This window comes from Micropterus dolomieu, linkage group LG04 (assembly GCF_021292245.1).
Source record: "Micropterus dolomieu isolate WLL.071019.BEF.003 ecotype Adirondacks linkage group LG04, ASM2129224v1, whole genome shotgun sequence".
Classification (NCBI taxonomy): domain Eukaryota; kingdom Metazoa; phylum Chordata; class Actinopteri; order Centrarchiformes; family Centrarchidae; genus Micropterus; species Micropterus dolomieu.
Window position 1 is genome coordinate 2,285,773 of NC_060153.1, and position 13,958 is coordinate 2,299,730.

At 40.1% G+C, this 13,958-nt stretch overlaps 1 protein-coding gene across 1 annotated transcript; it reads right to left on the reverse strand.

The window, feature by feature from the left end:
- Positions 1-4,047: 4,047 nt before the first annotated feature.
- Positions 4,048-13,477, reverse strand: LOC123969803 (beta-1,3-galactosyltransferase 2-like). Its single transcript, XM_046047491.1, has 2 exons — positions 13,200-13,477; positions 4,048-6,340 (listed from the first exon to the last, which is right to left on the reverse strand). The coding sequence occupies exons 1-2, from the start codon at positions 13,310-13,312 to the stop codon at positions 5,218-5,220; spliced, it is 1,236 nt and encodes a 411-aa protein (XP_045903447.1). The 5' UTR covers positions 13,313-13,477; the 3' UTR covers positions 4,048-5,217.
- Positions 13,478-13,958: the final 481 nt, after the last annotated feature.

Below are 13,958 nucleotides of genomic sequence, written 5' to 3' on the forward strand. Positions count from 1 at the left end.
ACAATAATGCTGCGATGATGTGTTGAGAAGAAATCCGCTTGACACTGTTCTTGATCATAAAAGTTTATTACATCAAGGAGTTCAGCATCAATTACAAGCTCTGCAGCAGCTTGGAGAGTGACCCAGCCCGATGGCCACTCTGTCTCTCTGTACATCAAACATAGCTTATATAGGATATGTGTAGGTATCTGTTAGGTACCATAGAGGGGTTTGAGTCTGCAAAATAAAGCTCCAACCCATAGAAGGGTACAGTACTATTCTGAGGTAACAAAACAAGGGGTCAGAGGTCAAATTCTATAGAAGGGTTCAGTCCCTACATAACCACCAATCACTGCTCTCCCCTTAGGAGGTCACTGACCCTCTGTCCTGCTGCTACAGTGCTATTTTAAACTGTTATGAGTCAAATGCACATATATTGTACACTACAGAATCCACAGGTATTTGGCCCTTCAACCGTGACATTTTTCAGGAGTGTGACTATGCACCATCACAGGTCACTGACCGGCCAGACCCAGGTACGTCATTGACATCTGGAGCTTTCCAGCTGGACTCTCCTCCAATTCACTCTGGGACGACATCCTCTCCTCCAACTCACTCTGGGATGAACTCCTTCTCTTCAAACTCACTGGGGGATGACAACTTCCTCTCCTCCAACCTACTTGGTTACGTCTGGCTCCTCTGCAATTCACAATGTCACCATATCCTGTGCTCCAGATGAGCCAGGCACCTCAGGGTTGTCTCTGGGTCAGGCATTCAGTCCTTCAGCCATGCGGCCTTTTCCAAAAGCAGGGCCAAGAAAAACAACTGGCAGGATTAGGAAGAAGAGGCGGTCTGAAATGCTCACTGATACACCAGTGAAACAAGCACTGATGGAAGAACAACAGGGAAGAGGAAAGAAAAGACAGAGCATCTTAGATAAGAATAAATGTAAGAAACAGACAAGAGAGAGGAAGCCCACCAAGAAAATGTTGAACGCTGAGGATTATGACATCTAAGATGAGAAAAAGTTAATCAGACAGTCTGTTCCAGAGAGGGAGTGAGACATCGTTCTTTTATGTCAGTAAACCTGTTTTTGAAGTATATCGTGTAGTGTGGCATCCATTTTTGCATCTTTTGTTTAATTGTTACAACTTACTTCAGCATGTGCTACCCTGGTAGTGGGATAGGTTGAAACAAAGGTGCACCATGTATTTGACACCAACTGACGAGGTCTGAGATATTCTTGCAGAGGATTGAATTGGTGTCATTTGTAGTGAACAAATGTGGGTACTTTGTATAAAAGTTTGAGAACTCTAGCTACAAAATTCAGTTATAGTTGCTGAAGCAAAAAGTGTTACAACCATACCCAGTCTCCCCTACTGTATTATTGTGTTGTTGCTGACCCTAATTCTGAGTCTGAATCTCATTCTGATTTGATGTCCCAGTTGATCAAGTGCTTGTTGTTGGGAAAGCAGCAGAGCCTTGGACCCATCAGGGCCTCCTTCGCCTCCAACCACTGCTGTACAGTTCTGATTAACATTTGCAATTAATGGATTTCTTGGATGTCTGTGTTTTGATAATGATTTGCATGGTAAATAATGTGCTACTGATGTAAAAAGCTTTTTACTGTAATATGTCTTTCCACCATTAGATGTTAATACTGTGTTCAATGTCATTTCTAATCATTGTCATTGTCAAGATATTAGGGATATACAACTATCAGGTCAAAATATTTTTTTGTTTGGTTTGTCTTTCAATCACTTAGGCACTCAATGCAAATACTTGGTTATAGCAACACATCAGACACATATTAGTATATGTTGTATCAGCATAAATGTAACATACATACTGTATGTGCATGACATAAAAGTAAAAACAAATTCAATATAGATTCTTAAAGTTGGATTTTATTGCCGTATAAACGATATTAAACATTAACATTCATTTTAGGTTTGCTTCAGACAGTTTAGAGTGTGATATACTAATAGTGCTGTTCAAAAGTTGTGACTTCTCCCTCTATATAAACAACAGACATCTTACAAACTATATTCCTTTACTGTAGAAGGAAATGTGAACTTAAAAGGATGAAATAAACAATTACCTGTTGTAACTTCTGAAATATTTCGCAAATGCAGTGTAAGAACAGTAAGGGAAGAAATGGGTTTAAATTTGTGGGGAATATAAATGAATTCTCCCATCTGAAATTTCTCAGGTGTTTTGTTATGTACAAGAATGTTTTTCTCTCTGAATGTGCAGTCAAGCAGGAGGGCCAAATCTTTATTCTCACCTGTTCTGACACAGTGATCAGCATTTCATGTGCCTTTAGATTAAGTGTTGCATAACATGTTCATATATATATATATATATATATATTTGAGACAAAGTTCAGTCAGATATAATGGCTCTAAGAGTATTGTGGTCACCTAAAGACAAGTCAGACAAGTAGCCATTGTCTGGCACTCATCATTGTTTCTGGCTTAATTTTCTTCTTCAGTTGTTGAACTTAACTCACAAAAGTATACTTTAGAAATATAAACAGTAGGTTTTGCCACAGTGGCATGCCATTCTCAACACTTCAAACACAGTCCCACTGTACTAGTGTATAGTGTACAATATACTGAATCCCTGAGAAACAAAACAATACAACAATACATGTCATTACAAGATGCAGCTTTTCTTAGGAATTCCCATTTGGTGTGAAGGGAAATGCCACTACTGCTCACTCCAGTTGGGTCACAAGGGAAAGTACTGAGAAGTTAACAGCAGATTACATCACACCCACGCTGAACTTCTACAGTGTGAGGGTGAAGACTGTAAGGATAGACACAAACAATTAAGATAAATAACAGGTCAATAGACCTCTGGAGAAAAACTTCATTCATTAACGTATTTTTAGCCTTGTCATTTTCCTTTCTGTTTGTTAGGGCATATAGCAATGTCTGTCAGTGCTTTTTCTTCATGCAGTCATACAGGAATGAGTGGATGGCCTACTAACAATTCTATCTTGGAAAAGATCACCAACATTTCCCGTCAGTGCTTATCTGACATCCTCTCCACGCTAATCTAACTGCTGCCATATTACATCCTTCCTTCATGCCCACAACTTTCAAAAATGAATAAAACACAATTTTATTTGTATAGCACTTTTCAAGCTAGGAGCACAAAGTGCTTTCCATAACAGCATAAAAAAGACAATCAGCAAAATACAAGCACAAAAAACACAGTTAAAAGACCATATAAAAGAAATGTACAAATAAATCATCCAAGAGAAGGAAGTAAAAGAAAAACTATTAACCTTGAAAATAGGTGTTTGCACGACACAACTGTAGTGTGCTAAAGCTATAACTGTAACTAGTTCTCAGTTGAAAAGGCAAGTCTGTAAAAATGTGGCTCAAGACAGGATTTAATAGCAGGACTGTTCCACAGCTGAGGTGCCTTTACAGCAAATGCTCGATTATCCTTTTATATTAACCCAGACAATGGAACAACTAGCTGGCCTAAACCAGCAGATTTCAGGTCTTTATGTACAGCAGGAAGTTCACTGATGTACTCTGGCGCCTGTCCATATAAAGCCTTGTGAGTCATGAGCAAGATTTGAAGTGATTTTAAAAGACATTGATAATTAGTGCAGCAAAACTAAATGTAAGAGTGTTTGGTCTTAGTCTGGCTGCAGAGTTCTGCACAATCTGGAGTTGAGCTACATCTCAGGTACAGAGACAGGTAAACTTAGTAACAATAGTCCAGGCGGGAGGAAATAAAAGCATGAATATTTTTCTCTCTGTTGCTTGAAGATAACATTGCTTTGATTTTGTAAATGTTGCCAAATTCTAGGGAGTGAAAATAGTACATAATTTTAACTACTAGACCACTATTTTTTTTTTTCAGTGCACACAACATCTATTGCACATCTGCCCGTCCTGGGAGAGGAATGTAAATGCTCCGTATTTGCCTTTCTAGTCTTTTCGACCACTCAAAGCGCTTTTACACTACATCTGCATTCACCATTCACACACTGAATCTAAGTTCAGTGCCGGGATTGAACCGCTGACCTTCCGATTAACAGCCAACCCGCTCTACCTCCTGAACCACAGCCGCCCCTCCTCTGTTGCTCCTCCTGAGGTTTCTTCCATTTTTCCCCTGTTAAAAGGGGTTTTGGGGGGGTTAATTGGTCTAAGGAGCTAAGCTCCTTGAGACAAATTGTCATTTGTGATATATAAATAAAATTGACTTGGCCCTAGAATTCTCTATAAGCTCAGATTTTGACATCTTCATACAAAACTGACATGCCCATATGTACACTGGAAGAGTTCTTGGTCGCTATAATTATTCCTCCTCCCCATTCTTTGCCTGAAAAGATCCCTTCCCAACATAACCTCAACATAATTCTCATTCTGCACAAAAAATACATTCTATAGTTCAGCTAAGGTGAATATGGACGGTTTTGATCCTTGTTATTCATATTCCTGTATACAGCCCACATCTCAGCCACTCATTTCTCCACCAACAAAGAGAAAGTTCAGAAACTGGATAGGATGCCACATTAAGCTCTATCCATGTTTTTGAAACCTCACTATAGTGGCGTTACAAAAGGGTCACTTCAGTGCCAGTATGTAGAGAAGAATAACTGCAGCAAACAATAACTTATATTGGGATTTTTTAAGATAGACTTCAAAAAATCTGATTATATCCCTAGGTCCTAAAAGGGTTCTTGGACCCCACATTGTGAACCTCATGAATAGAAACTACCGTATCTGTGTTATAATAATATTACTATTCAAGTTAATAAAACTCAAGCCCTTCTAGCTACTTGCTTCCAGAATTAAAAATGTAATAAAAACTGACTATATTCAAAGACAATGTAGTAAAAAGTGTATTCTCTAAAAATATCAAGTAAAGGTTCTGTGAAATGTTCTTCAAATTAGTTTCAGAAGTGTGTTCAATAGCTTGGCTTCTTTAATTATCTAATTTAATTGCTGCCTTTGTAAACTTACAGGTAAAACCAAGATACAAACCATACATGACCTACTCGTCAAAACATAGTTCTAATTCCACTCATTTACATTTTCACCTTATTTCACATGTAAAAAAAAAAAATTTATTTTAACCCTAATAAGTTTTAAATAGTAATACATAAATAAAATGTCTCCTTTTATATTTATTATTCATTTTATATGTATTTATTTATTTATAAAGTGCAGTTGTTCTGTTTCTAAATTGGTAGTCACAATTATCATTTTCCTAACAAGGCGGTCCAGGCTTCTTCAAGTCTGTCCAATATTTCACTAACTCTTGTGCAGACCCAAGAATGTAGGTGATGACCTTGGAGTATTCACAGCGATCATATCTTGTGTTATAGGCCTTGAACTGGGATGGATTTGGCGGTGATGTGGGAGAAAGTCCTAGTTTTTTCATGCACATTCCAATATAAGCGTCCTCTATGTTAAAGGGTTTGATTGATTTTGAGATCTCCACATATTTGTTTGGAAGATCGTTGGAGAAAATGTATCCCATGCCCAGAGTGTAGGTCGGGTATGTGGGTTCTGGGTACATTTCCTCAGAGACGTACCACTTTGAGTTCTTTGAACGCAAAACTGGCCTGTTCCACATGAGCATCCCTGTCAGGTAGTTCACCCTGGGGATTTGTGGCTTCTGTAGCATGATCACTAAATTGTCAATGTTAAGGAACATGTCTGAGTCAATCTTCATGGCATATGCTGCTGTAGGGCAGCGTGTGGCCAGCCAGTCCATGATCACCATGGTTTTGATGGTCAGATTGTTGTAAGTGTCCATGAAGTCACTCTGGATCAGATCATTGTGCTTCAGATTCTCCTGTTTGAGCTTCTCCTGCAGCTGCTCAGCATCAGCTTTTCCAGAGATGCCCAGCATGAACAGAGTAAGCACGACCTCGCCCTGAACCAGGCTTTCTTTGCCCCATGTCTGTCGGATGGCGTCCCGAGCTGCTACGTTATTTGGTGCCACTGGAACCATCAGGACAAGGAAAGGGGTCTTGGTCTTGCACACCTCACTGTTATCCATAACAAAGTGGTAGTTGCGTGGATAGGCTTGGTGGTACTGAATACCTGTAGCTGGTACAGTAGGGTGTTCTGTGGTTTCATGGATCTCACTTAGTTTAACTTTATGCTTTGGATGGATACGATAAGAAGGAGCCTGATTAACCTTGTTAGTCAGACTGAAAAACCTCTGGTAGTGGACATGGAATGGAAGGTTTGTCCACCATGACAGAGAAGTGTCAGACACAGCATATAACAAGATGAAGACCACTAGACTCAGCAGGAGCAGGAACCGGAACCAGGAGTGAAACAAAGTCTTCTTCTGATGAGATAGGCTCTCGCCAAGTTGTCTAAAAGAACAAGAAAGGCAAAGTTAACAACTTAAAAACATGATGATTCTCATGCAAGTTCTATGATTATCTTCCTGTTCCTGTGTCACTCATCTGTTCCCTCTGCCATGGACAATAGACAAGATGAATCAAAACAAGAATATTATATAACACACTGTGGCAGAAACCTTGAATCAGAATCAGAAATCACAATCTTTTATTGCCAAGTAGTTTTTACACGTACAAGGAATTTGTTTTGGAGATAAGGTGCTACATATAGACAAAGAAAATAAAAATATACAATTGACATAAATAAGTTTAGAAATATATAAATATGGGATAGATTGATAAAAACATGAAATATAGAAGAATTATGATTAACACTTAACAACAAACAACAAATACTGTATGTGCAATATACCGGGTATGTACAATGATGTGAAATTAAATAATATTTACATGTGCAATGATATACAGTATTTGAGAGGGAAGGGGGGAGTGTCAGTGGGGGACCCAGGCCTTGTTAATGAGGCTAGCTGCAGAAGGGTAGAAGCTGTTTTTGTGGCAAGAGGTTTTGGTCCTGATGGACCGCAGCCTCCTGCCAGAGGGGAGTGACTGAAACAGTTTGTGTCCAGGGTGGGAGGGATCTTCTTTCCTGTTCGCCTCAGAGTCCTGGAGGCATACAGGTTGAAGAGATGGGAGATTGCAGCTAATCACCTTCTCTGCAGAGCAAATGATAAGCTGGAGCCGGTCCTCGTCCCTGGCGGTGGCAGCAGCGTACCAGATGGTGATGGAGGAGATGAGGATGGACTTGATGATGGCGGTGTAGAAGTGCACCACCATTGTCTTTGGTAGGCTGAACTTCTTCAACTGCCGCAGGAAGTACAACCTCTGCTGGGCCTTCTTGGTGTGGGAGGCGATGGGGTGGTGGTGCTGGGCTCTTTCTGAAGTTCACAACCATCTCCACTGTCTTCAGAGTGTCCAGCAGGCCTGAGTCCTGTAGGCGGACTCATCCCCACCACAGATGAGCCCAATGAGGGTGGTGTCATCTGCAAACTTCAGGAGCTTGACGGACTGGTGACTGGAGGTGCAGCTGGTGGTGTACAGGGAGAAGAGCAGAGGGGAAAGAACACAGCCTTGAAGTGAACCGGTGCTGAGGGTCCTGGAGTCAGAGAGATGTTTTCCTAGCTTCACGTGCTGCTTCCTGTCCGTCAGGAAGTATGTGATCCACCTACGGGTGGTGTCAGGAACGTTCAGCTGGGAGAGCTTGTCCTGCAGCAGGGCCAGGGTGATGGTGTTGAAAGCAGAGCTCAAGTCCACAAACAGGTTCCTGGCCAGTTTGAACACATTTGTCACAGTTACGACAGCCATGCACACTAAATTTATCTTTATTAAACATCAGGTCTTCCGCAGGAAAACATTTGGTTAACAAAGATAAGAGTGCAACTGTCGAGTCTAACTCTCCCAACTTCCGTTTTATGAGTAAAGTTCGAGTGCATTCCATTTTGTTTAATGACTACCTTCAATGCAAGACAATGTCTTATTGAAATTTTGCTTCTTTTGAATATGTGGCTCTTCAGTTGAATTCCTCTTCTCTGACAATATAAATAAATATCTTCAGGTCACCTGAATATGGTGAAACATTTTTTTTAAGACTTTACTGAATTGCTGTCTATAATCTGTATTGACTTTGACTGTGTAGTTATTGTTGGTGATTTAATATCCATGTTGAACACGACAAAGGGACAGGACAAAAGAACTATGTTGAGTTCTTGATAAACCTGAGATATTCAGGCAGGGGTCTCATGTCTCTCCTTGAGACCAGGCTGAAATCAAAATGGTTGATTTTCTGCTGCTGCTTACTGCAATAGCATTTTTATGGACATTAGATGATCATCCAAAGTCCTTAATAAACTACAGTACATCCAGAACTCTGCTGCTTGTCTGCTCACCCATACCCGCTCCCATGACCTTTACAGCTTCCACAACTAGGTCTCTTCCTCTGGAACTCTCTGCCCACACACACATCTGAGACTTTACTGATCTGTCCATTTTTAAATAACTAATAAAAAACATCTTTGCAGAAAGGCTTTAAATTTGTGATTAATTGTTTTGAGTTTTGAATTGTGTGTTTCTATGACCTTTTTAACCTATGCATTTTAACTTATGTGAGCGCTTTATAAATAAAATGTATTATTATTATTATTTTTACAGAGCTTTTGCCGTCAGGGCCCCAAGGCTCTGGAATGGCCTGCCACGAGAAAACTAGGCTGTCTTCTTTTTGGTCTCTTCTAAAAACGTACTTTTTTCCTGAGCCACCAGTTCATTTTAACGTCTAACTTTCTTTTTATCTCTTATCATTTTCTTTTTCACATATTTTGTGGTTCACTGTGGTATTTTATTTCATCCTACTCTCTGTGTCTCTGTAATGCACTTTGCTCTATAAAGTTTATTATTGTATAACACCACACACAACAAGGGCCAAACTCTGGACTAATAAACTCCAACAGTCTGAACATTTCCAAGGTTGTGGTGACTAATGTGGCTCTCTCTGATCATTCCTGCGTTTTCTTACGAATAATAAATTACAAATATATTAAAAATGTTATTTATGCTATTGTGCTATTTATGCAAGGTGAAGGGCAGTCTCTGGTAAGAAAAGATCTCCATGGAGAAATGCCGGGCGGTAATAATAGAAAGAAAGCGTTGAAAATGGGTGTAAATGAACAAAGATCCAGGTCAAAGATTTTATAATTAGGGCCCGAGCACGAACTGTGCGAGGTCTATATTGAAACTGAAGGGATTTTTTTATTTTTCCTGCAAATTAACCTCAAGTTTGGGGGCCAAATATGCTCCAAAACTCACCAAAACCGGTGAAAAATTTTGCATTTTAAGGGTTTGGCAAAATGGCTCGCTAGCGCCTCCTACAGAGAAGCCCCCAGACAAAGTTTCACCCAAGTGCACAAAAAAGCCTCCTGGAGACATTGCCTAAACCTAACAGGAAGTTGGCCATTTTAGATTTTAGATTGGTGTGTCATCATAAACCAGGAAGTTATTGTAACTTCAGTCTACATGCTCAAATCTGTACCAAATTTGGAATGTACTATAAAAGTCCAGGCCTGAACACATCCACATGCCAATATTCACTCAAAGTCAGAGCACCACCTCCTGGGAACGGGAAATGACACGTTTTATGCTGTAATGTACTACTCCTAGCAGGTTGGACGTATCAACTTCAAAACTGTCCCAGAAAACCCATAATGCATTGATGGAGCCATGTTTTAAAACTTGTGACTTTGCAGTAGACTCTTCGCCATGACACAGGAAGTTGTTGTAACTTGACTGTACATGCTCACATCTGTACCAGATTTTACACGTTTGAAAAGAGTCCTGCCCTAAACACATGTACAAGACAACATTCACCCATAGTCATAGCGCCACCTACTGGCAACAGGAAGTAATCTTCAACGCAGCCCCCACGGCACGTTTTACCTACATGTACAAAATTCTGGGGCACATGTAGGATGTCCAGATGTACAAAAAAGCCACAACAGGAAGTCGGCCATTTCACATTTTATGGTTATTTCAGGATTTTTTACACACTTTAACAAACTCCTCCTAGAGAATACTACTCTAAAGCCACTGACGATTAAAAGTTGTACAAACGGTGAGTTTTCATGAAACGCCGTGCCCATGGTATCCAAAATCAATGAATGAACTGCATCAAACTTTATGTGCTTGATAACAGTCCTAACAACATCTACATTTTCATTTATAGGCGTAGTGCGAAGTGCTATGTAGCACCATAAAGGGGACAAAGGAAGTGATGATTAACACGTTTGTTCAGCGTCTGAAGCGCGTTGGAAATTCACAGCCACACTGGCAGAGCTCCAGAACTTGCAATGCGGCCGCCTCACAACTCGACATTTATTATTTAGAACTGAGAAATGCAAGGCAGTCCTTCTTTGACATCATCACCAAAAACAATGATAATGCACGTGCCTTGTTTGCTACTGTCGACAAGCTAACAAACCTTTGCCAGTAGCCTCTGAACTTCTATACCAGGGTCTGCAATGAATGTTCCCATATCAAACATCCTGTTTTTAAATAAAGTCACTGAAAAGGCAATTTTTCCACAGCTAAGCAACTTCCTGGCACTTAACCACTGTTTTGATGTCTTCTGGTCAGGATTTCGACCACACCACAGCACTGAGACTGCTCTTGTTAAGGTCTTCAATGACATTCATTTAAACACAGAGAGTGGCAGAAATTTAGTCGTAGTAGCCTATTATTGGATCTCAGTGCTGCAGTCAACCACAACATATTACTAGACCAACTGGAAAGCATGAGAAATGTGATTTTTCGTCTTTCTTTCTTTTTTGTGCCCATGTCCCCTTAGGGGCTCCATATTTTATTAGGCTACAGTATTTTGTCTTTTCATCAAAATGCACAAAACACTGCATAAAATAATATAAGAAGAGATCATCAACATGAAAAGACCAGATGAGTACAATAGCAGCCAGCAGGTCACAACACAATCCCCAAACAACCCCCTGCCTGGATACCTGCTACAAACAGGCATCTGCAGCAACCCTTAAACTAAAACAGCCACTGCATGGGCTTAAAGCTGTGTGAAGCAGTGATCCCCTGCTCTTCGGTGGAGAATAATCCCAAGACTTGCCGTCAATTTTACAACATGGGCAGGGGCCACAACAGGCCCATGTTGCCCATCAAGCGCCATGAGGGACGTTGTTGGTGGACAAGTTTACAGACGTTTTAGCAGCATTGATAGTGGGATCTCAGGAGTGGGCATTATCAGAGGTAAAGTTGGCAACTCTTGTTGTCTTAACCGCCTCACGAGGAAGGGTGTGTTCAATAGACTATAGGCCTTTAATGATTAATTATGCGGTATGTGTGTGGTGGCAGGTGGTTGGAAGAAAATGAAACAAACCTGACAATGACGTCCCTATTGTTTGCTAAATTCAATTTAATTTCATTGTATTCATTTCAAATGAACATACTTTTAAGGGGCATTTTGGGGCAAGTAGTCTGCAAAACAACACATTGAAACTATGGCAATGATATTAAGATAAAAATGTATTATCATTCTCAACACCAGCAGGTACAAGGCTTTGCTTTCTGTTACTAATGGTGAGTTCCAGTACAGCTGAATAGTTAAATTGGTTAAGTTAAAGTAAAATATTAGCCAAAATGAACTTTTAACCCTGACACTGAGCAGCAAAAGAGAGCTAGGAGAGACAGTGACGTATATATAGGTCTAGCCTCGCTCATTACCATAAACAAGAAAGAAATGCAGAAACAAATGAATGTAGAAATAAATCCAAAGAGAAATATGCAGAATAAAACTAGAGAAACCTATAAAAATATTTGTTTGTTTCCCATTAATTAATTTAATTATTTGTCTCTTTTTATTTAAAAGTGCATGTTTATGTATTGATTTATTTATTTCTGTGTCATTTTGGGGTCCTTACAGAGTCAGTAGACAATACAAAAGGTACAAGATTAGCACCTGGTATTTTCTACACTATTTGTTTAGCATTAAGCATCAAAATAACCTGAGCAGACAAGTTTCCAAGGCTGGATTACTAACTAGGCATGAGAAACTGGCACAGCTGGTCCAACATGCCCCAATATTCCAAAGTTCACTGCATGTCATTTTGTAGAGAAACCCTGTGTAACAAAATTGTTTAAATGATCTTGGTTCATATTGTGTTTATATAATGCTATATATTCCTAAATAAAGTTGTGTTTAATCAAACTACCACAACCTAAATCGCTGCCTCCAAGTTCCCAGTAAGTCATCCAGAACTCCTGTGCTGAAATAAAACTTAACATGTTTGTATGTGTACACTGATATTGTACTTTAGTGGTACATGTGTGACTACGATTAAGTCACCCAGTTGGTTATTCAGCCTTGGGCATAATATCAATATCTTTAGCATAGTGGAAGAAGACTACATAAAAAATGAAAATAGGCAAACAACAATAATGAATTTTATTTTAGTGTCAGACACCCAAAGGTGCCCAAGACACAGTAGCTTATTTAGTAGGGGACTTTTACAGTGAGGCTGTACAGTAAAATGCACAGTAGGCCTAAATGGGAAGGAAAGGAAAAGTAGCTAAAAACCTCCATAGACTCTGGAGGGACCAGGAAGCTCGGCGCTTGACGTTTTTTTTTTTTTTAAATTAAAGATAAAATGTTCAAAATAAAGCCGCATATAGGCTATCGAACAACAGCACAAATGCGTCGTTAGTTTGAAGAGTAGGAAGTGAAGCGGGTGTTGACAGTTGAACTGACAGGCAGAGATAAGCGGGGATAGACTATAATATCGATGTTTGTGGCTACAGAGAAAATTATCATTTGGCTGCGTGTGCCCTAATATAACCTACGGCAATATATATGATCCGGTGCGCACCTCTGTGCGTAAAATATTTATCTGATGAAACAGTTTATTTTAAATCTAGGCAATTTTTTCATTAAACTTATTAAGATTATGAACAATAACAAGTGTGTCTCTTTGTATTTAAAATGGGTCTACCTGTTGCTTTACTCATCAGTCCGGTCAGCTGTTAAGCAGTCGGAAATGGGATCAATTTAATTTTACCAAGGTAAAGTTCATTTGTCTTATCTGAGTTGTGACTGTGGGATGGCCTACTGGTATGGGAGGTTTCTACAATGTTTTTAAATCCTAAAAACTATGGCACCGGCTATTCGCTGTGGCACATTCATTGGGCTATATTTATGAGCCAAATAGGTTAATAATTAATAAATAACTCAGTAGCCTACTAAGGACATTGTCTGCACTGGCCAAAGGGTGTGTTTTAGTTTGAAGGGAGTTCAATGATTTTAAGTCCTTACCTTTCCACCCCGTCCACACCTGAGCCAGCGATCCCCATGGCTGCTGCGATACCTCCTTCCTGCTTCTCCGATCTTCTATTGTAGTCCTTGGCTTCCGCTATGAAGTTAATCATTTAAGTAGCCCAGCGTACGACGGGCTTAGGCTGCTAACTAACCATAACTTCATGAATCACGAACTTCTCGACTGCCCATGGTGACAGGACTCAGACAGTTGGGGACTGACGACGATTTCAGAGAGAGAAACAGAGGGAGTGGTGATGGAGCGGGGAGAGGCTGTGTCAGAGCGCTTGCTTCATGAATCGCTCCTTCCTTGAAGAGCAAGGCTTTCCAAAGGTTCACATGGCGCGCGCACACACACACACACACGCAATCTACCCCCAAGTTAAAACCAGCGCATCCTTCGTCCAACTCCACTGCAATCTGAAAATTTACTGCATGGGGTCATGCGGTTTGTTCTAGCTTATAAGTGTGTGTGTGTGCGTGTGTGTGTGCGTGTGTATGTGTTTGCGTGCGTGTGTGTGAGGGGGGTGTTGTCACCACAGTTCTTAAGAATAAGGGAGGAGACACATTCCTGAAACTGGGAACACCAAACTATTGTCTATCTATCTACTGTGAAAGCTGTTTAGAAAAGTAGCCTACTGTAGATTGATAGAATGTTTTGCATAGGCTATAAGCTCAATAATGTTTCATCCAAATATTTTGGTGACAAATTGTGAAAATTAGCTCCCTGTCATTTTCCATACTGATGTAGATGGTGAT